This window comes from Cnephaeus nilssonii (genome assembly GCF_951640355.1).
Source record: "Cnephaeus nilssonii genome assembly, chromosome: 6".
NCBI classification, from domain to species: domain Eukaryota; kingdom Metazoa; phylum Chordata; class Mammalia; order Chiroptera; family Vespertilionidae; genus Cnephaeus; species Cnephaeus nilssonii.
Window position 1 is genome coordinate 53,338,461 of NC_137077.1, and position 20,810 is coordinate 53,359,270.

The following is a 20,810-nucleotide window of genomic DNA, read 5'->3' on the forward strand; positions in this document are numbered from 1 at the left end:
AGCTGGGGGTCAGCACTAACCTAGGTTGGGCACCCCTACCCCACTGTCTCCAAATCCCAGGGAAACCCTAGTTACCAGTCAAGGTTCTGATGGTCTTGGTAGAGGAGGGAAGAGGTTATGGGGATGATCCACTGAGTCATAGGAAGAGGTGCTTAAGTGCTTTATGAAAATTTCAGGTTTTTAAAACTTTCCATCTTCTAGCTGCCTTCCTTCTCCAGGTCTCCTAGGAGCCCACTGAGAAAGCCCAGGGAGGAAGAGGAGTCCCGAATGCCCTCTTCCTCTGTGTCTACACAGGAATCTCCAAAAACAGGTTTCCCCACCAAATACACGTACGCGGACATCAACTACATCGCTGACTTAAACACAAAAACTGACATTCAGAGGGAAACAGGTCATTGGCTGAGCTGGGGTGGCCTAAACAGCAACACTGAGGAAGCAGCAGGAGAGATTAGCAGGGATAAACGGGGTGGGGTGGCTGAGGGGGTTCTGAGTTGTCTTAGTTACTACCGAGGGGCTGGAGGAGACAGGTTCTGCACCCTATTTTATCCCCAGAGCTCTCTCCAGAATGTTAATTATCCTTTCCTAAAATGGTCACCTCCCTCCTCCAAGAAATGTAAAAGTTGGATTTTTTTTTAATGGGGGAGGGAGCTCCAATGCAGCTTAAAAAAAAAAATCACTTTCCTTTAAAAGGGCTTAATTTTTTTCATCCATAAAAAATGCAGTCGTTTTGAGGGGGTGTACCCTTAGAAGTGATTAATTAGAACCTTGTATAAATACCTTCCCCCAGTCCTTCCTGTGAGGGCACATCCCCATCCTATCCTTCCTCCCAGACATTAGAAAGATCTTTTAAGCAGAAGTCCTTGAATAATCCGATATAAAAATGCAAGCCCCTGGCAGGGGCTTTGGTGGGGGCTGTGGAGGGGCAGCAAGTGCTTTCCTTACGTAGTGATGACCTCTCCAGCTGGGAAGAGTCCCAGTGGTGGGGGAGGGCTGTTCCTGGAACCTTGATCTTCATGGGGGGTGAGGGAGAGATGTCTGGCTGGCTCCTCACTGTGGAGGTGGCACAGGGGTGACCGTGCCTGGGCTCGGGGCTGTGGGGTCTGGAGGCAAGGGGGTGCCTGGGTCTGTGGAGAAAGGGAAGATGAATCAGCTAGGGTGAGCAGGAGAGAGGGCACCACGGACAAACAGAACTGGGCAAGGCGTGCAATGGGTGGGTAGATGAATGAGGTACCCACAACATACAACTTCCTTTCCCAACCTCTCCCACCTCCCACTGGGAAAAGTGACAGACCTGAAATCATCCTCCTGCCCCCAAGGGAACCCTAAATGGGGCATCTGAGCATGATGGGGACAAGCAAAGGGGGTGCCAATCATCATGCAGTCAGGTAGCTGCTTTTCAAGTTCCTGCTCTGTGCCACAGGACTCCTCCATGACCCACCAGTGGAAGGCCCCAGCGTCATCCCAGAGGTGGCAGCTGCCAGGCTGGGGATGGTGGAGGGCAGCCAGAGAGGCCCCTTCTCCTGTATTCTCATTTTACCAGAGCGCTCACGAGTACCTGAGCCCTTCCCCCTGCCCTCCTCTCCCCGTGTGGACCCCTCCCCGCACCCTTCTCCCCTCCAGGACCCTTCTCACCTGGCAGTGGGCTGGCACTGGGCAGGAGGTTGCCCTGAACAGCTGCCACAATGGCAGGGCTCTGGGCTGCGGCGGATCCGAGCCCCGGCCCGAGAGGCAAGGAAGATGGCATGGTGGTGGTCGCCGGCAGGTTAGGATGTAGAGGGTTCGCCATGGACACAGGCAGGTTAGGTGGGGGGAGAGTGCCCGGGGCGAACGGGAGATGGTGGTGATGCCCATGCAGGTTAGGAGGAGGGGGGAGGTTAATACTGATGGAGTCGGCTAGACTACCAAATGGGATGATGGATGGAGCAGGAGGAGGAGGAGGCGGCATGCCGAAAGGCAAACCCAAAGGAGCATTACCCGCCACGCCTGGGTGCCCGCTGCCCGGCACTGCCCCTGGCATCATTGAGGGAGGAGTTTGTTGGTTGGGGAACGGTGAGGGGCCTGGGAATAGAGAAGAGAGATCCAGATGATTAGAGACAGAAAATCTCACTTATCAACTCACTTTTATAGGGATGATAATCTAGCCACTCCTAGGCACCACCTTCCCTTTTCCTGACACTAGAATTAGTAGTAAATCCTTGGAGCAAAATTCCGAAGATCTAGGTTTGGGGAAAGATCCCTGCCGGCTTAAGGATATAGCCGAGGTGGGCCCAGCAGAAGAAACTGAGGCCAATCCAGTCTCCAATCCTACCACGTGTCCCCTCCAAGGGGACCTGGAACGTCCACCTGGATCGCTCTGGTCAGCAAGAGTTCAAGAACCCATCACTTACCATGGGGTCCAGGGGGTGGTACCCCTGGTGGGACTGCCCCAGGTTGGGGGGCTCCGGCTGGTTGTTGCTGCTGCGGCCCTGCAGTTGACCCTGTCTGCCCAATCTGTTCAGAGGGGCCCAAGCTTCCAGGAGGGACCCCACTGCTAGCAGGAGCAGGGGCCACAGAGGCCGGAGCCATAGCCAAGCCATGGACTGTGGGTGGCCCAGCAGCGCCTGTAGGTGGGATGGGCTGGGAGCCTGGGGGCAGGGCTGGTGGTGGCTGCTGCTGCTGCTGGTGCATCTGTTGGAAGTGCTGCTGCCGAGCCCTCATCTCCGCATACTTCAGCTGCTCCATGTGGAAGGCTTGCCTGTCGGCCAGGAGCTGCTGCCTCTGATACTCCAGCTGCCGGTGCCAATTGAGTACTGTCACCCGTACTTCAGAAGACCCCAAAGCAAGCACCTTCCCCCTGCTTTATTTTCTGACAAACCCAGCCTCTCATTCTGGTGGTTCCCCACATCAAAACTAAATCAGGGCTTCAGCGTCCGCTCCCCCTCCCCCATCTTCTCGCTGCCCACACAGCTTCTCATTGCAACGGTGTTAATCTGGGGGATAGCCCTTGCTGATTTCAGCTCCAGAGCTTTGCACTTGTCATAAATGTGGAAAACCTTTCCAGTCCTCCTGTCAATTCATGTTCTTTTCTTCCTTAAAAATTGGCTAAAAACTCATCATTCTTAGGGAGCCATCTCAGATCAATTCACTAGCCTCTGAGCTTTTGGCCTTGATTCTGTTATCGCCTCAGGACTTATATACTTGATTTGAAATCTCTTAATTTGAATTTGTCAGGTACTTTAAGCATTAACTGTTTTTTATGTCTCCATCCATATATATTTGATGACTCTAATTAAACTGTACATTCTCCGAGGGCAGGGGCCCTGTCTTCTCTTCCTTTCTTTTCTTTTTAAAATATTTTTATTTATTTCAGAGAGAAAGGGAGAGGGAGAGAGAGATAGAAACATCAATGATGAGAGAGAATCATTGATTGACTACCTCCTGTGGAATGAGCCAGCAACCCAGGCATATGCCCTTGACTAGAATTGAACCCAGGACCGACGCTCTATCCAATGAGCCAAACAGGCTAGGGCTCTTCTCTTTCTTTTTACAACTTCTCAAAGACAAAGTGGTCCATAGCTTACCTATCCCATCCCCTTTTCAAGTCCATCTCCTGGATCTGAAGCCTCTACCCTCTCATCATGCCTTAAATTTGTTCAATCCCTCAATAAATACTTATTGAGAGTTTACTATGGGCAAGCACTGTTCAAGGACCTGGAGATGCTGATCAGAAACCAACCAGGATCTCTGCCCCGTGGAGGAGCTGACACTGTGGGCACCGCAGCCTCCAGGCTTCCCCTGTGGCCACTTGTCCTTAACTGCCTGGGGCTGGCGCCCCCCGCCCTGGCTTGGGCTGTTTCACTCTTGCTTTGGAGCCCTGTCCATCTCAGGCTTTCTGCTCTGCTGCTCTCCTCTCCCCACTGCCCCGTCCTCAACTGAGGCACAGCTCAGCATCAAGGTGGGGCCCCTGGGCTCTGCTGAACCCCTAGGGAGCATTACTCACTGCTTCTCGCTCCCGGTCCATGATCGTCTCCAGCTCCTCAAAGTGCCGGAGTTTGATCTCCAACTTTTTCATCTGGGTCTCCACTAGCAGGGCCACCAGAGATTTGATTTTCCTCTCCTCAACAGCAGCCAAGTGCTAGGGAAGGAGGGGTGGGAGGCATGTCAGTGGGAAGACCCAGTGGAAGACATTCCGGGGCAGAGAAAGGTGGCAGGTTTTAAGAAACAATTTGCTGTGGTCACAGCCCAGAGCGTAAAACAGGCTTGATTTTTTAAAAGAACATGAAGAAAAATCAAGTGTGGCAAAGGATAAGACAAAGTCAAATAATCTATATATATAAAAACCTAAGCAACCATTCGACTATTTGACCAGTAGCTATGACGTGCAATGACCACCAGGGGCAGATGCTCAATGCACAAGTATGGAAACATGGAACAGCCTGATGAATCTCAGAGGGAAGGGGGGAGGGGGAAGTGCAGGAAGAAATTAACCAAAGATCTTATATGCATACTAGAGGTCCAGTGCACAGATTCATGCACCAGTGGGGTCTCTCAGCCTGGCCTGCAGGGATGGGGCCGTCACCGGCAGTCCGACATCCCCCGAGGAGTCCCGGATTGCGAGAGGGCGCAGGCCAGGCCGAGGGACCTCACCGGGCCTCTAATCAAATAATCAAAGCTTAAAAAAACTTAGAACAGTGATGACCAACCCTCCCTCTTAGGATCAAAGGAAAAGTAAATGGGCAGCGTTATTCAAGGGATAAGGAAGGGTCTCCTCCAGGTGAAGTGAGGTCAGAGAAGGGGCGTCTCCCCTGGGTTTTCTGGGCCCTCACCTTGGCCTTCACAGCGGCGGCGGCCAGCGCAGCGGCAGCAGCGGTGGAGAGATTGCCCTCACCGATGTCCCTCTCCACCTTGGTCTTCCTCTCCCCCTCCGACTCCACCACTTCCTTCAGCACTTCCTCCTGCCCCTCCTTGGGCTCCTTGTCCTTCTCAGGGTCAACTGGGCCGGGAACAGGGCTGTTAGTCCTACGGCCTCCCCCTTCTCTCCCTGAACTTAACCACCCTGCTGGGAGGCTCACCTATGGGGTCCCCATCACTCTTCTCGGACTCCTTCTCGCTGTCGCCTTCTTTCCCTTTCTCTTCCTCCTTCTTGGGAGCCTCGCTAGTCTTCTCTTTTGCTTCTTCCTCCACAGCCCCAACTCCTTCTCGGGGTTCCTGAAGCCCCAGGGGAGAAAAGTAGAGGATGTCAGGGTGACCGGTTCTCACACAGGGTCGGACTGGGAAATGAATTTACACCTCTTACTTGGGAGGTAGTTTGGCTCCAGGAGAAGCCTAGCCATCTCTTGCCTGAGCTGGACTAAGCCAGCTCCCATCACCACACTGCCCCCCCACCCCCAGCTCCCCGCCCAGGTCAATCCAGCTATACCTTGGGCTCCTTCTTCTCCTCTGCGGCCTGGCCCTCCGCCCGCGCCTCGTCAGTCCCGCTCTCCTCTGGGCCCGTGGGAAGAGGAAACGGGAAGTGGCTGATACAGAGTCTGTCTCTACAGCACTCTTCCCCAGCCCCTCTCCTGGCCCAAATCTTAGTGAGAGCATCAATAGGGAGCCATAGTCCCTCAGGTAAAGTCCTGGGGAAAACAAAACCCCCACCAATCTCCCATTCGCCTTGTGCTCTGAGGCCGACCGAAGCAGGGATGGCAGAGAGAGGCCAGGTGGAGGGGATAAATCTGGGAGCTTGCCAGCCTTACCAATGCGCTCAGGCTCATCAGAGGTGGTTCCGGCAATACCACTGCTTTCCAGACCGAAGGCTGGGTCCGCCCTGCCTGTCACTTTGGCTGCTTCCTCCACTTTCCGAACATGGGCCTCCACCAAGGCGGTGGGTACCTCCTCCTTCATTTTAGAGAACTCCTCTGCAAGATCCAGAGAGGATGAGGATGGGAGTGGGGGTGGGCAGGCAGGCAGTTCTGGCCACCCCGGTGAAATCCCTTCTCTCCATCCAGACCAGCATGGAGCCAGACTGGTGCCTGAGCTGATGCCAGCAGAAGACAAGGCCAATAAGGCAGCCATACTTGAGAGGGTCTCAAGGTCTGAGTAACTAGTCCTTCAAACGAAAACTAAGCCCAGCTGGTGTGGCTCAGTGGTTGAGCGTCAACTTATAAACCAGGAGGTCAGGGTTCAATTCCTGGTCAGGATACATGTCCGGTTGTGGGCTCAATCCCCAGTTGAGGGCGTGAAGGAGGCAGCCGATCAATGATTCTCTCTCATCACTGATGATTCTATCTCTCTCTCCCTCTCCTTTCCTCTCTGAAATCAATAAAAATATATTTAAACAAACAAACAAACAAACAAACAAACAAACGCAAACCAAGAAGGCCAGGAACCCTCCACATTACCTAGAGCCGACTTTGCAGCAGCAGAGGCGACTCGCGGATCGACGACGGAGGCCAGGAAGGCGACAGTGCTCATGACGGGGTTGCCTGACTGACTGAAAGGGATGGGCTGGTAGGCCAGGGGGCCCAGAGAGGCCTCCGAGTCCTCCAGGTACGGGTCTTCAATGGGAAGACGAAGAAAATGCAAGATGCACTCGTCCTGCGTGCGGCTTCCCACATGCTCAGACACTTTGTTCCAGTCGTCTTTGTACATTTCCAGAGCCTGGTGGTGGTGGTGGAGACACAACTTCGCTTACTTAGCCACTTTCCTTGAAGATCAACTCCCCCCATCTTACTAAGGATAGCTGGCTTCAAAGCTCTCTGTTTGTGGTATTTGTGTACTCTGCTGGGTCCAAAAGGAACTTCCAAGTAGCACTAAGAAAGGATATGGCGTTAAGGAAATGGCCCAAATCTCTGGCCTGGAGCTGTGGCCTAGGGCAGGTGCGACAGGCATCGGGAAGGAGAGAGACTGAGGGCAAGATCACGTGGCCCCGCTCGCGAGTGCGCAGGCGCCCGGCCACTTCCGCTGCGCAGGCCTCTCCTTTCCTCGCCCCAATTACCTCCAGCAGCAGCAGGGTCTCCTGCTCCGTCCACTCCCGCGTGGCACTGGCCGCAGCTTTGCTCTGCAGGGGAGAGACGGGGCGTCAACCAGAGGGGCCGTAACCTCTGGGGAGTGAGGGCGCTCAGGCCGAGTCACCCCACACTTCCATACCTTGGAGGGAACGTTCTTCTTTGTGTACATGTCTGTGCGTAGCCCAAAGTTCTGCATGTCTGTTGGTTTCTCTTTGCCTTTGTCAGGGAAGTTGAGCATTTGTTGGGAAGCAGAGGTCTGCTATTTGTGGAGGGAGAGAAAGAGGTGAGTACAAATGACCACCAGGAGCCAGGGGCAGAGAGAGAAAGATAGAGACAGAAAGACAGAGAGAGAGAGAGAGACAGAAAGACAGAGAGAGAGAGAGAGATAGAAACAGACAGAAGGAGCTTTCTTCCCAAAGTCAGGGACACCCCTGGGCGGGACTTCCTCCCTCACTGCTGTAGCTCCTCTGTTCTCATCTCTCCTTCCCGGGCAGGGGCCCCCAAATAAAGGGGCAAATAAGAAGCCCAGCAGGGTCTACGCCCCACCTACCAGCTCTGGCTTGCCCTTAGCGGTCTCTGGCACCAGGTCATCCAGCTCTTTGCCCTTGCGCCCAGCCTTGGTATCCGCATCAACCTGGCGGCCCTGGGGGACAGAGCTTGACGTCATGGAGGCTGGGCAGGGAACACCAGGCCAAGGCCCTAGAGGCCTCAAGACCAAATCCTGGGTGGTCTGCAGCTCTGGGGCATTCATGTCACTGTTCCATGTTCCCTTAATGGCTAATTAGGTCTGTAGTTGGCATGATATCCACTTGTATTCACATATGTCTTTACAGATTTTCTTAGGAGCTGGACAATTAGGTTCTAGTTCTAGATTTAGTACTCAGTGACCTTGGGCAAGCCACATAACCTTTCTCCTCTTAATTTTTGTAATGTATGAAATGGAAGTGGAAAAATGGAAGTGATAATAATTATGAGTCAAAAATGAAAAAATGTTGGAAGCATGACAAAGCTAAAAAATTCCATGCAGCTGGATTTTAAGCCTTTTTTCTCTGTCTGTTCCGTCCCCTACATTAGTCTGTCTGCTCCTTGAGGACAAGGAGCATCTCTTCTCCCTCAGCAAGTCCTCGCAGTCTTAGGTACAGAGGCTGAGAGAGGTTGCTAACACCTGGGGCTGATTCCCGTCGCCCTGTGCATCCCATGGAAAAGGAAGAAGCCTCAAAACACTCCTGAACCATTACCCTAAAAACCAGAAAAAGAAAAGTCCAAAGAAGCCCAGTTTTACGCCCCCCCCATCCCCACCCCGGTCCCTACAGCCCCTCACCCTACCTGTGGGGTCTTGGGTTGCAGAGGCACCAGCCCTGAGGGCGTGTCCGCTAAGACGTGGAAGTGAGAGGTGGGTGGAGGTCCCATTGGGGTTGGTCGACTCTCGGCATCCACCTGGTAGTTTATAAGACCCCACTGCTCTAGGAAGGCGTGGACCCTGGGAGGAGAGAGACAGAAACAGGGTCACGGGCAACCAGAAAGCTGCATGAGGAGAGCTGAGGGCAGAGGTGGCCCAAAGCTCCCTCTCCCGCCCTCTTTTCTGCTCATTCTCCTTCCTGGGACATCTCCTCTCCTCCCACCACCTAAATGCCAAGTCTACATCTCCAGTCAGGACCTCTCTTCACAGTCATCCACCTGCTCAACATCTCCTCCTGGACAGCCAGTAACATCGAAACAGGACTCTCTCCTTTCTTTCTTTTTTATTTTTATTTTTTTTTTAGGACTCTCTCCTTTCTTCCACACTTCGAGGGGTACCACTGCCATTCCCTCAAGTCCCTCCCACCCCGAACCCGAACCTCACCTCACCTCTCTCTAGGGGTGTTTTTTCCTGCTCATACCCCTGTGTTCCTTGCTGGCATCTCTATTTCTGCCAAGAGACATCTGTGGGCAGACATCCTGACATACCCCTTCCTCTCAGCTGCAAAACCCACCTCATGATGGCACAGACATCACCTGCCAGGTTCCTGCGGCAGGCGGTAGAGGTGAGATACTCTTGGGGGTTCAGCCGGTAAGTGTCAATCATGAAGTTTCGATAGGCCAGGTAGCTTAGAAGGAGAGAGAACAATGAGGTAGAAAAATAAATGTCTGTTGCCGGCTGATGGGTAGGAAAGTGATAAAGGAGCAAATGACTCCTCCTGTGTGACCAAGATAAAAGGAGTCGACAATCTGACTCAGTGAACAATGTGGGGCTACTATGTGCTAGGCGCCAAGGGGCTCAAGCAGTGCTGGCGTTTTCCTTGATGGGGTTCTAGTTAAGTAAATTATGTCCTTGGCTGTCCTTGAAGGTGATTCACCCAACTTTTAAATAAGGAATCAAAAGGTAAAACAAGAAGTCCTTATTTCCAAATGCATATGGTAGAGGGAGGTCCAAATCCATGTATCCTACTAGTCAGCAAAGAGTATGTTTTGAATGTGGAAAAGCTAAAATCCCAGTTCTACCACGATGGCCTCGGGCAAGACACTTAAATTTTTGCCTCTCAGTTTCCCCATCTATAAAGCGAAGTGTCTGTTGAAGCTTAGAAAGGTCTGTGAAGGTCTAGTACAGCTTGAAAAATGATAGATAGCTGTTGTATAGTATAGTGTAAAGTTTGAGACCATGGCCCAGACTAAAGGATTCAGATCTCGGTTTTACTATTTACTAGCTGTCTGACTTTAAGCACGTAACTTAGCCCCTCTAAACCTCAGTTTCCTAATCAGTAAAGTGGAGATGATAATAACCTTCCTCTAAAGCTGATGTGGAGATTAAATTAGTCAACGTCTGTAGGATGTGCCTGGGAGACAGTAAGCTCTCACTAAAGGTAGGCAATCATCATCATTTACTATTTTCTGCCCAAAGTGCAAAGTGTAAGTTAGGACACACGATTTCAAATACTGCTTCGCCACCAAAAACACAGCTTTGTGCCCTTCATTTGCCAGTCACATCATCTTGAAAGGCCTCAAGGTTGTTAGTTTTTAATGTGATGAGAACTATGCAACTTATAAGCTTTCTTCCAGATCTAAAAATCTATGATTCTCTCTTCCTGGTAAATTTGATTTCTCTCCAGATAAAAAAATAAAACACAACTATTAAAAAAAAAAAAGAGTGCAAAGTGTGGAACAATTCTAGTTCCAACCCTGCCTGCAAATCATGTGGATCACATGTCACCTGGTCGCTACTTCCTTTCCCCCGGAGAGAGCGACGCTTCTCCACACGCTGCTGCCCCCGAAGAGGAGCGAAGCAGACCGGCTGCAGGAAGGAAGACGGCCCGGGGGAAGCGGAGGAACAGATGGGAAGCAAGCCCGCCGGGTTCTCAGGGAGCCGTGGCTCAGCACTCAGGCTCACCATCTCATCACGATAGTGATCCCGGAGCATCTCTAACCAGAGAGGCTTGCCAAGTCTCACCCAAAGCCAACCAAGTTTGGCCGGAGGCAACACCCTGAAGGAGGTGAGGACTTCTGAGCCCCAAGTCCGCACTTGACCTAACACTTCTCTCCAGAGAGCCTTCTCCATCCCTTAATTCACGGACGTGGGTCTTAATAGTTTTCCCTCTCGTTTATCTATCAAAACCTACTCTTAGGGACCAGCCTGGTAACAGCCACTGACATTTTATCAAAGCTATGCTAGGGGATTTGCATTTTGGACAACATCAGTAACTGTGGGTTGAAAGGCTCTGTACCCTGTTAAGAGAAATGGAGGAACTGGAGCAGGTAGTTGTTTTGCACAGAAGAGCAGGCTGATGGCCACTGGGCAAATCCCAGAGAGCATGTTGCGTGGTCAGGTGCTGGGCCGGGGGCAGCGATCATGTCTTGGTGAGCCTTGCACAAGCGCCTGGCTCATGGAAGAACTCAAGAAATGGTTGCTAAACAGGATGTTGCTGGATCAGGAAGAGTGAATGGGACAGGGAGAGAGAGAGATCCATGAGCCGAGATGTCCTTACATTTCTGGAGTCTTGGACTTGTTCTTGCCGTTGAAGAACTCAGGAAGAGCCCGCCGCTCAATGGCATGGACACTGCAAGAGAAGCCAGTGCATTCAGAAGGCACTAGTGGAGCAATGGCGCCCCAAAGAGAGGAAAAGCCTAGAAGGTGAGGCAGGCAAACAGCTGGAGACAGCAGGAAGGAATCAGATGCTTGGGGAGAACTTCCTCCCAGGGCTCCCCTAAAATGGAAGTGTACCCCGGTCTAGCTGACTGAGGAAGAAATAACTTATTTAGCGGCAGGAGAAGGAACAACATGTTGACGCCAGGAGGCAGGGAGAAAAGGGTTTAGTGAGAAGCTGGAGCAACAATACCTATTATAATCAAACCAGGCTGCGTAGCTGGGAATGATGATGTGGTGAGTCTGTTCAGTCACATTGTCCTCATGCAGGTCCGGGTTCTTGGTCTGCTCCCCCTTGTTCCCCGTACTGTTTTCATCCTCATCCTATGAACACGGAGGCTGCTGGACACTCAGCATTCTCATCTTGCCCCTAGCACCCCCTGCTTCTCCCACACCCCAGGAATGTGGGCACTGAAGATGGGTGTGGGGATGAACAGTAATGGGCCCCAGGACTGGAAAAGGGTCAGTTTTGAGCAATAGGCAGACTTAGTCCATGGGGGGAAAGGTCTGGGCAGAGGGAACTTTATAATCACAAATCAGAATCACATAGGGAGGCAGGGCCCCGCTAAACTGGCTCCACCTTGCCCGTGGTCTCCATGCTCTCATCCTCCTGTTCATCTGAAAGAGAGACAGCAAGATACAAGGCTGAAGCCTCCCGAGGGGCCGAGAAGAGTCCTACTTCCTGAAAAGCCCCGGCAGGCTGGGGGAAGTGACAGCTGCCTCCCCGAACTGGGCTCTGACTGCCCTGCCCCGAGGCTCCCCATCTTACCCAAGTCAGTCATGGTGCCTCCTTTGACTGGGGCCGACTCCGAGTCCTTCTTCGTGTTGACTGCCAGAGAGAGTCATTTTATCAGACAGGTTCTGCCTAACCAGGCCCTCACCTCTCTGCTGCTGAGTTCTAAAGATCTCATTTTCTCCAAAAACTTTCTCCTTCTGATCACAAAATGCAGTAACTTCCTTCAGCCACAATCAGTCTAGGTTTGGAAACTCACTTGCCATTTTGCCCTCTTCCCAACTAAAAATTCATTTAACTTTTTTCTATAGAAAAGCATTTTCTACTCAATGGATATTCATATATCATTTGTCTTTCAGGCCCTTATATCCACCTATGTGTAAGTTCCTTTTTATTTATTTATTTTTATTTTTTTGTAAGTTCCTTTTTTTTTAAAAAAAATAGTCTTTATTGATTTTAGAGAGAGAGAGAGGAAGGGAGAGGGAGAGAGAAACATCAATGTGAGAACACAAAATCAATTGGGGATCAAGTTCCCAATCCGAGCATGTGCCCCGACAAGGAATTGAACTGGTGACCTCTCAGTGCATGAGACAACACTCAACCAACTGAGCCACATCCACCAGGGCTGTAAGTTCTTAATAAAGTGAGACAGAGCCTGACAAAATCACTCTACAGAGAAATGGTTGGATCTTAAATATTATTTTTTCTTTTTCCTTGCTTTAAAAAAAAATCTTTATTGTTGAAAGTATTCCATACGGCCCCCTTTTTCCACCATTGACCTCTTCTAGCCCCTCCCCGCCTTCCCCCCTCCCCTCCCCAGGCCTTCACCACCCTATTGTCTGTGCCCATGGGTTCAGCATAAATGCATACAAGTTCTTTGGTTGCTCTCTTCCCACCCACCCACCCTCCCCCAGATCTTAAATATTTTTGAAAGCAGAGGACACTTTCCTCAATGAATTCATACACGAAAGCTCAGGAGAAAACACGACAGAGAGGAGAGCTGCTCTGCTCGATGAGGGGTGGGAGCCAGAACTCCTCTCTCGTGGCCCTCTTTGCTCCCCTCCTGAAATCTATCTGGGACTAGTCTCCAGAACGCAGACTGTGACAGTACTGCAGAGCAGGTCTCCAAAGCGAGGTTCTCACACAGGATCACAAGATGGTCCACTAGTTCAGCCCGAGAATATCAGAACTTCTCTTTATACTCGTCTTTTAATCTTATCCTTCCCCTTTCCCATTCTTAGATAATGTCTGCACGTGTTTTATAATGTTCTAAAAGGAGCGGTGTAACAGTTCATGTATGTAATTTGTGCTCAGATATATTTTACTGACGGGGTTTGCTCAGTTGGTTAAGGCATCAACCCGATATGCTAAGGTTGTGGGTTTGATTCTCGGTCAGGGCACATACAGGAATCAAATAATGAATGCGTAAATAAGTGGAAAATAATTGATGTTTCTCTCTCTCTAAAATCGATCAATCAAAAAACAAAAAAATAGAATATGGAGACAACTACTGTCAAGCACTAAGCACAGTCCACAAGTTACTAGTAGTTATGGATGTGAAGTTAGAGGATGGTCCATGGTGATGGAAAGAACCTCTAGACCTGGGACTGGGCCTAGGAAATCAGCCACTCAGGGGGTTTGAAAGAGTAGGGGCGGGGCAGGCCGGCCAGGAGCTAGGCCCAGCCCATACCTGTTTTGGGCAATGTCACCTCTTCTACGTTGGGGACCGGTGAGGGCTCATCCATGTCCTTTGTTAGGTCTTCTTGCTCCTCCTCTCTGTGGCCACGCTTGGACTTGGTGTAAGGTGTTGAGGGACTGGGAAGGAAAGGGAGTGAAAGAGAACCTAGTCATCCTTGGATAAGGAGTCCCTGGAAGTTAAAGTTCAAGGGACAGGAAGCAAGAGAGAACCTCAAGGGCAGAACTGAGCAAAAACAGAAACCAATCACCTCAGAATAATAGGAAGTGGCCCAGGCTTTCATCTGGAGATAAAGCTCTCTTTGAGTTTACTAGTGGCTGGGACTAGAACTAACAACGAGGCAGCTAAAGAGGAGGTCTAGGGTCGGGTGGTCATGGGAAGGTTTGGGGAGATCAGTGAAGGTGGGGGCGGCTAGGGGCTGGCATACCCTTTCTTAGCATTTTTCTTCTTAGCTTCTGGGGTTGGTGAAGGAGAGGGGGAGCGCTTCCTCTTCTTATAGTTCCCCCCCTTCTTGTCCCGTCGATCTGAATCTGGGCTGTTCACCTGCAGGTTGGGGAATTGGGACAAATGTCAGTCAATAATCCCGTGAAGACTTATTCCAAAACTTATGCTAGTGGCTCCAAGAAGAAAGAAGAGGAAATTTCACCTCATCGGTCAATGTCTTGGCTGAAATCTTCTTTCGGCGGGAGACGGGGTTTTTGTCATCATTTACTTCATAGTCTTCCTCGTTCATCCATTCATTGAAGGTGTCCGTGTCCAGGATCCACTTCGCATGAACCTAAGGACAGAGGCAGACTGTGCTGAAGAGAAGCCTAGAAGCCAAAGCCCCGTCCGGGGCCTGTCAGAAAGCCCAGGGCACCGATGCTGCTGCTTCCTCTCCAAAGAGTGGCCTGGCGCTGGCACCGCTTTTCTGGGGCAGCCGGGAACAGAGCAGCTCACCTTCCTAGGCTTCTCGGGAGTCGGAGCATCTTCCACAGACGCTTCGATTTCACTGGCTGGGATCCACGTGTCGTAACTGCCATGGGAAATTCATCGTGAAGCAGAGAATCAACAAGATAGAGTTGTGGAAAAGAAAAGTGGAGATCTTTTACCTTTTCCATGTATAAAAAGCACTGTGTTGCTGGGTTATTATTTTGGTATAATTATTTCCCCAGTTAATATTGGGATCTTTTCTTTATAAAGTAATAAAAACAATTACAAAATATTTCAAAAATAAAAAAGGATCACCCTAATACAACTACCTGTGACATTCAGTATATGCTTTTTCCCAGTAACTTTAATATATATATATATATATTTTTTTTTTAATTGATTTCAGAGTGGAAAGAAGAGGGAGAGAGAATCACCGATTGGCTGCCTCCTGCATGGGAGAAGGGAGGAGGTGAGCCTGACCTGGGCATGTGTCCTGACCAGAAACTGAACCGTGACCTCTTGGTTCATAGGTTGATGGTCAACCCCTGAGCCATGCCAGCTAGGCCAGTAACTTTTTTCAGTACAAATTTGTTTTAACATAATTGCAATGATACTGAAGTTGTTTTATATCCTACTTTTTGCAGTTAATATTCATTTAACAAATTATCCATGTTATTTCTATAAATTTAAAGCTGTATAGCCCTGCCAGTGTGGCTCGGTGGTTGAGTGTCCACCCATGAACCAGGAGATCACTGGTTAGATTCCCAGTCAGGGCACATGCCCGGGTTTCGGGCTCAATTCCCAGTGGGGGGCATGCAGGAAGCAGCCAATTCGGTTTCTCTCATTGATGTTTCTATCTCTGTATCCCTCTCCCTTCCTCTCTCTCTAAAAATTAATAAAAACATATTTAAAAATAAGTAAAAGCTGTATAATAGCCCACTAAATATATAAATTGGCTGAAACATTTCCTCACCATTAAACAATTAGATTGTTTCTAATATTTACTTATCAAAAATTATACTAGAATAACCACTTTGCATGTAAAGCCCCAATTCTTTTAGCCTAAGTCTGGTCCAATAAATATCAACCTCCCCCAAGATAGGGGATTCACATAATAGAAAAGAGGAGAACAAATTAACAAACCTAAAAAAAACAACCCTAAAATAACCCCTAAAGATAATAAAGTGAAGAAGAAGAAGAAAAAAATAAAAAAAAAATACACACACACACACACACACACACACACACACACACACATCTCCAAATCACTCCCTGCTGCTTTGCTAGATGTTCTAGCACTTCTCAGCCTGGTTCTTGTGCTCATACCTGTCCCAAACCCATCCTCACCTGTCAGGATAATAGCCCCAGTGCAGAAGAACCTGCTTATCCCTCTTCATGACTGGCCGTACCCATTCCTCTGGGGATAGAGACAGAGCAGGGAGAGATATAAGCTAATGGGGTACAAAAAAGTAACTCTGTATACAACTCCTGTGCAGCAGAGGACCTGTAGATAGGAATGTAAGACGGTAGGAGAATTTAGGGTGGAAAGGAGAGAAGCTCAGGCACCGCATGGATCTGAGCAGTCCTCCACCTCCTAGCCCAAGCCGTTCACGAGGTGCCCAGGAAAGCCAGGTCTCACCTTCTTCCAGGTTCCCTGGGACGGGATACACAACATGGGACGCGCTGTTCCTATCCTCAGTGACTGTTCCCTGGATGGCACAAAAAAGGAGGTAAATGTACTCCCCTCTAAATCACTCATCAGTATAAATAAGCCCAAATAAGATTTAACCCCACATCTGCCTTCCTAATCATATTTTGCTCAGAATGGTACTAAAGTGAGTGGCCCTCTCTACTAAGCACACACTAGGTGAATGGAGGAGGGAAATAGCTGGGATTGTGCTAATAATGGAGAAAAGTCAAATAATTAAAAAAAATGCTACAGCCGAAACCGGTTTGGCTCAGTGGATAGAGCGTCGGCCTGAGGACTGAAGGGTTCCGGGTTCGATTCTGGTCAGGGGCATGTACCTTGGTTGCGGGCACATCCCCAGCGGGGAGTGTGCAGGAGGCAGCTGATCGATGTTTCTCTCTCATCGATGTTTCTAACTCTCTGTCCCTCTCCCTTCCTCTCTGTAAAAAAATCAATAAAATATATTTTAAAAAACCCACAAAACTGCTATAGCCCTAGCCGGTTTGGCTCGGTGGATGGAGCGTCGGCCGGCAGACTGAAGGGTCCCAGGTTCGATTCCGGTCAAGGGCACATGCCTGGTTGCGGGCTCGATCCCCAGTGGGGTGCGTGCAGGAGGCAGCCGATCAATGATTCTCATCATTGATGTTTCTATCTCTCTCCCCCTCTTCCTTCTTCTCTGAAATCAATAAAAAAAACAAAAACGAAACTGCTACAGATAACCTCTCCGAATAAATAATCTACACATGGGAACTGTAAAGTTGACGGTGTGTCTTTAACAATGACATCTGCTTGCTATGCTAGAGTTCCAAAGGGTAAAGATTTCATTTCTCTGCACTCAGGCCAGCTCTAGTTCAGTGGAAGGAAAAGCTTTCCCCCGGACCAAGACAGTCTCTAGGAACAGTGACCCAAACCTGTCAAGACTGGGAAAGGGGAGGAGCGGACAGAGAAAGCGTGGCCCAAGGCTTCCAGTCTAGTCATTTTCCAAGGAGGTGGAGGCACCTCTGCAGCAGAAGACATGGCCCCTCGGGGCTGTTTATTGAATGGAAACATCGGGAAAAGGGTCATGGGGTTTCCAAAACCTCTCCTGACCTGCCCACTCACCTGGTGTCTCTTGATAATGTCCTTTAATTTCCCTAGCAGTTTGGGTTCAATTTCAGGGCACAGAAAAATGTTTGGTCGAGACAGGCAATTATTCTGTGGGGAGAAGAAGTAGATGGAGTGAGATTACGGGGGAGTGTTTGGATTCCTGCTGAGGGAAGGGAGATGAAAGGGGGCAGGTTCCTGATCAGTACCTGCACCAAGGACTTCTCGATGGTCATGAACATTTCCACGTTGCGGTCCATGCGTGATGGGTTCTGGAAGTCGTAACGCCGCCTTGTGAAGAGGCAATAATCCAGTGAGCGGTATAGCTGAGGTCGGGGGATCAGGTTAGGGTACGTGACTTCTTAACATGGGAAACTAGGAGGCAATCCCATTCACGGCTATTGTCAAAACTGCCCAGAATCTGGGGTTTACTGATCTCAACTCACTCTGTACTGAGTCCAAAGGACAAAGCAAAGTTTGAGATGCCAACCTAAGAACCCCTTTTCCTCTACAATACACACACTGGTGCACACACACATACTCAGTCTTGGAGACTATTTTGGCTCTGACTCCCAGCCATATTTCTGACCTAGCAAGTCAGGCCTACTGACCTATTGAAGTAAGAGACTCATAAAAATGTCTACTTAAGCTCTGCCACCCCAGAAAGACCCCGAGGAAAAATTTACCCCAGGAAAGTCCCTCTAAACAACATATAAAAAGCATCAAGAGAGGGCATCTCACCATCCCTGGTCACTCTTGAATTTGTAGGCAGCTGCAAGTATGTGGCACAGGGAGCCTCCTGCTTTGAAATCTAGGAAACATTTGATCTACAAAATTGAGACAGGGAAGAAGCATGTAAGAGTTACATCCTAAATTCTCTTATTACTTAATCCTTTCACAAAATCCCATGCTAAAGTGATCTCCCTCTCAAAGCTGGAATTCTTTAACCCCTGTGCCACTGTATCATGTAGCCTAGAAGAGGGGAGAGAAAGAAACAAAAATTCACAAAGCCCCACTCTGTGCCAAGCACTTACTGGGTTACCTCACTGACCATTACAGAATGGCCATAGTGTAGTCATGTTAATCCTATCTAGAGATGAAGGAACCGAGATGCAAAGGGTGTGAATTGCTTGGCCAAGTCACAGAGCCAGGATTTGAACACAAGCCCGTGCAAATCAAAACCTCATCCCCTTCTAGCCATGCCATGGGAGTTTCATGCACTGAGCTCACACACTCTGAAATAACCTGTTGCACAAAGTATTACTAAGACAAAGGGAACGGTAAATTGGGGACTAGGCCAAGGCATCAATGTCCTGACCAGGGGTAGGGATGGTAAAAAATTACCCAAATTTCAAAAATTATGAAATTTACAAAAAACCCCTTCCCCTAAAAAACAAAACAACAAAAAAACGCCTTCCCCAGTTTCGCGGATCCATCCCCTGGATTTTGCACTCACCGGCAGTTTAGTGAGCGGTGCGTTGCTGACATGTTTGCCAAAAACTTCTTCCTGAAATTGTAGCAACTGTACAACCAGGCTAGACAGGGACTTGTTGGTGGGTGGTTCAGCTTGTATATACTGGGGAAAGAGGGAAAGAAAAGAAAAGTAGACCCCAGATGAACTGTCCACCACTTCCCTATTTCTTCCCCGGGCGCTCTGGAAACGTCTGGGGCAGAGAAAATTGTGTCTTCTTCCCCCACACGTCTAGTTTCTATAAAGAAAATGGCAGAAGGGAGACAGACCCTCTGCGCCCCTCACCAGGGAGTTGCAACTGTGCTGCCCCAGCCCAGGTACACCCTGACATTGGATCTCTACCCCGAGGGTTGTAAAATTCTGAGCACTCCTTGAGTTCAGGCCAGGGAAGCAATACCTTCGAGGCTCTAAGTGAGACAACAGTGTATTTCCTGGGGTAACTTTGTGGAAGGCCAAGGCTCGGGGTATCATGTGGCTTAAGAAAGTGAGGTTGGGCAAACAGACGGAGAGGGTAAGCCTGGGCACAGAGCGAGCTTGTGCACTCTGCTTCTGCTGGGAACGGGGCACGCACGCCCTCCGAGATGGGAAGGGCCAGCCACCACCTAGCCCAGCGGGAAGGAGCACGACTGCATCCGTCTTCTCTGAGGAAACCTTAGCTGAGACAAGGAACCGGGGCATTCTTAAAAACCCCCATGCTATGCTACCTAGCGTCCTCGCCTTCTGTTCTAATTTAGAACTGAGCCAGCAGGCTAACTTTCCCTTTACCTTTTGACCCCCGTTTCCTCAACCCTAATCACAGAGGAGAATGCTCCTTCTCAGTGGGAGGTGTAAAGAGATCCTTGAAGGAAAAGGTAAGTGACAACGAGCCAAGAGCTGGAAAGCTGAGCCAGGTCAGGGGCTGTCCATCTCCCCAGGGCTAGAGACTAAGCCCCTAGATTGATCTCCCTTTCCAAAGGTCAAAGGTGGGAGCCTGGGAACCAGAGCCCCAGGCGGAGGTGCAGACAAGGCACAGCTGTTTGTCAGGACCCTAGACCCAGAGCCCTGAGCAGGACAGGCTCCCGCCCAGGACCAGAGGGGCGTCCTCCTCCACCCCTCATCGCACTCTGACAGGCGGCCAAGCTGGGCAGGAAGGACCGAGCGCTGAAGGGCAGCCAGGGAGACCCCTCTCTGGGAGCAGAGAGAAGACAGGCTGGCGGTCTCTGGAGAAAAGCCATATGTTAAGGTGTTCCTTTCAACAGGCCTGGAGACAAAGACAACCCCAGCAGGAGGTTCAGTGGAAGGGACAGGTAAGGCTTCTTCCACCCTTTGTTCAGGACCTTATCATCTCCAGTTAGGGGGTGGGGGGCTAGGGCTATAAAGCGTGGCCTAGACGCTGAACCCCAAACCCAGGCCATTCAAGGCCAGGCGGTGGGTGACTTCATTGTGGAGCTGAGGAATGGCGTGGGAAGGGCTCGCTGCCCAGGAACTCCAACCCCGTGGCTCTCCGAGGTTCCGCTGCCCCTTGGCGGGCGGCGGGCGGGAGAGACAGGTGATCTCCAGGTGGGGGCCGCGTCCAGGCTGACGGGGCGGCCGAGGGCCTGCTCCGCGGCTGCTGACCCTCCCGCTTTCCGCACGAGCACAAAGCGCCAGGGAGGCCTCAGGCCGGCCGGCACCGGGCCGTGGGGAGCTCGGGCGCGCACTGAGGCGGGCACGCCGCGGGGGCGGGGGGACCCCCGCCGTCTCTCCCGGAAAAGAGGAGGGTGGGCGGCTGGCACCGGGGCCCGCGGAGCAGGGGAGGAAGACACGGAGCAGAGGGCGCAGCCGCGGAGGCGGGGGATGCAATCCGAGGCCGGAGCGGGGCGGCCGGGCGCTGCGGGGCGGCGCGGGCCGGAGGGCGCGCGGGGGCTGCACCGGGGCCCGCGGCCGCCGGAGGGGGCAGGAGCCCGGGCGCTGCGGGGCCCGGTCCCTTTGTCCCGCCCCCGGCCCGCGCGGCCCGGCCCGCGTACCTTCTTGTAGTTCTTGCCGAGCCAGAGCCGCACGTTGTCGAACTGGGTCACCGTGTCCGCGGCCTCGTAGTACTTCACGTTGGGGCCGCCGTCCTTCTTCCGCACCGCCATCTTCTCGGGCTCGGGCCCCGCCGCCGCCGCCCGCCCCGCTCCGC

The 20,810-nt window shown here is 51.0% G+C and overlaps 1 protein-coding gene across 6 annotated transcripts; it reads right to left on the bottom strand.

Annotated features, from left to right (window-relative positions):
• Positions 1 to 738: 738 nt before the first annotated feature.
• SMARCC2 (SWI/SNF related BAF chromatin remodeling complex subunit C2) lies at positions 739 to 20,810 on the bottom strand. 6 transcript variants are annotated; one of them, XM_079775360.1, is made up of 30 exons: positions 20,656 to 20,810; positions 18,656 to 18,775; positions 17,941 to 18,026; positions 17,409 to 17,490; positions 17,218 to 17,310; positions 16,069 to 16,138; positions 15,777 to 15,846; positions 14,457 to 14,532; positions 14,164 to 14,295; positions 13,945 to 14,060; positions 13,512 to 13,636; positions 11,858 to 11,917; positions 11,669 to 11,706; positions 11,282 to 11,412; positions 10,931 to 11,002; positions 8,945 to 9,058; positions 8,298 to 8,451; positions 7,522 to 7,614; positions 7,111 to 7,230; positions 6,959 to 7,021; positions 6,363 to 6,621; positions 5,718 to 5,879; positions 5,399 to 5,463; positions 5,052 to 5,187; positions 4,806 to 4,972; positions 3,980 to 4,114; positions 2,388 to 2,769; positions 1,975 to 2,058; positions 1,633 to 1,698; positions 739 to 1,124 (listed from the first exon to the last, which is right to left on the bottom strand). In XM_079775360.1, exons 1-30 carry the CDS (start codon positions 20,764 to 20,766, stop codon positions 1,048 to 1,050), a joined length of 3,459 nt encoding a protein of 1,152 aa, XP_079631486.1. In that variant the 5' UTR covers positions 20,767 to 20,810; the 3' UTR covers positions 739 to 1,047. The 6 variants fall into 6 exon arrangements, with proteins under 6 accessions (XP_079631486.1, XP_079631487.1, XP_079631483.1 ...); XM_079775361.1 differs by lacking the exon at positions 1,633 to 1,698; XM_079775357.1 differs by having other exon boundaries at positions 1,633 to 2,058.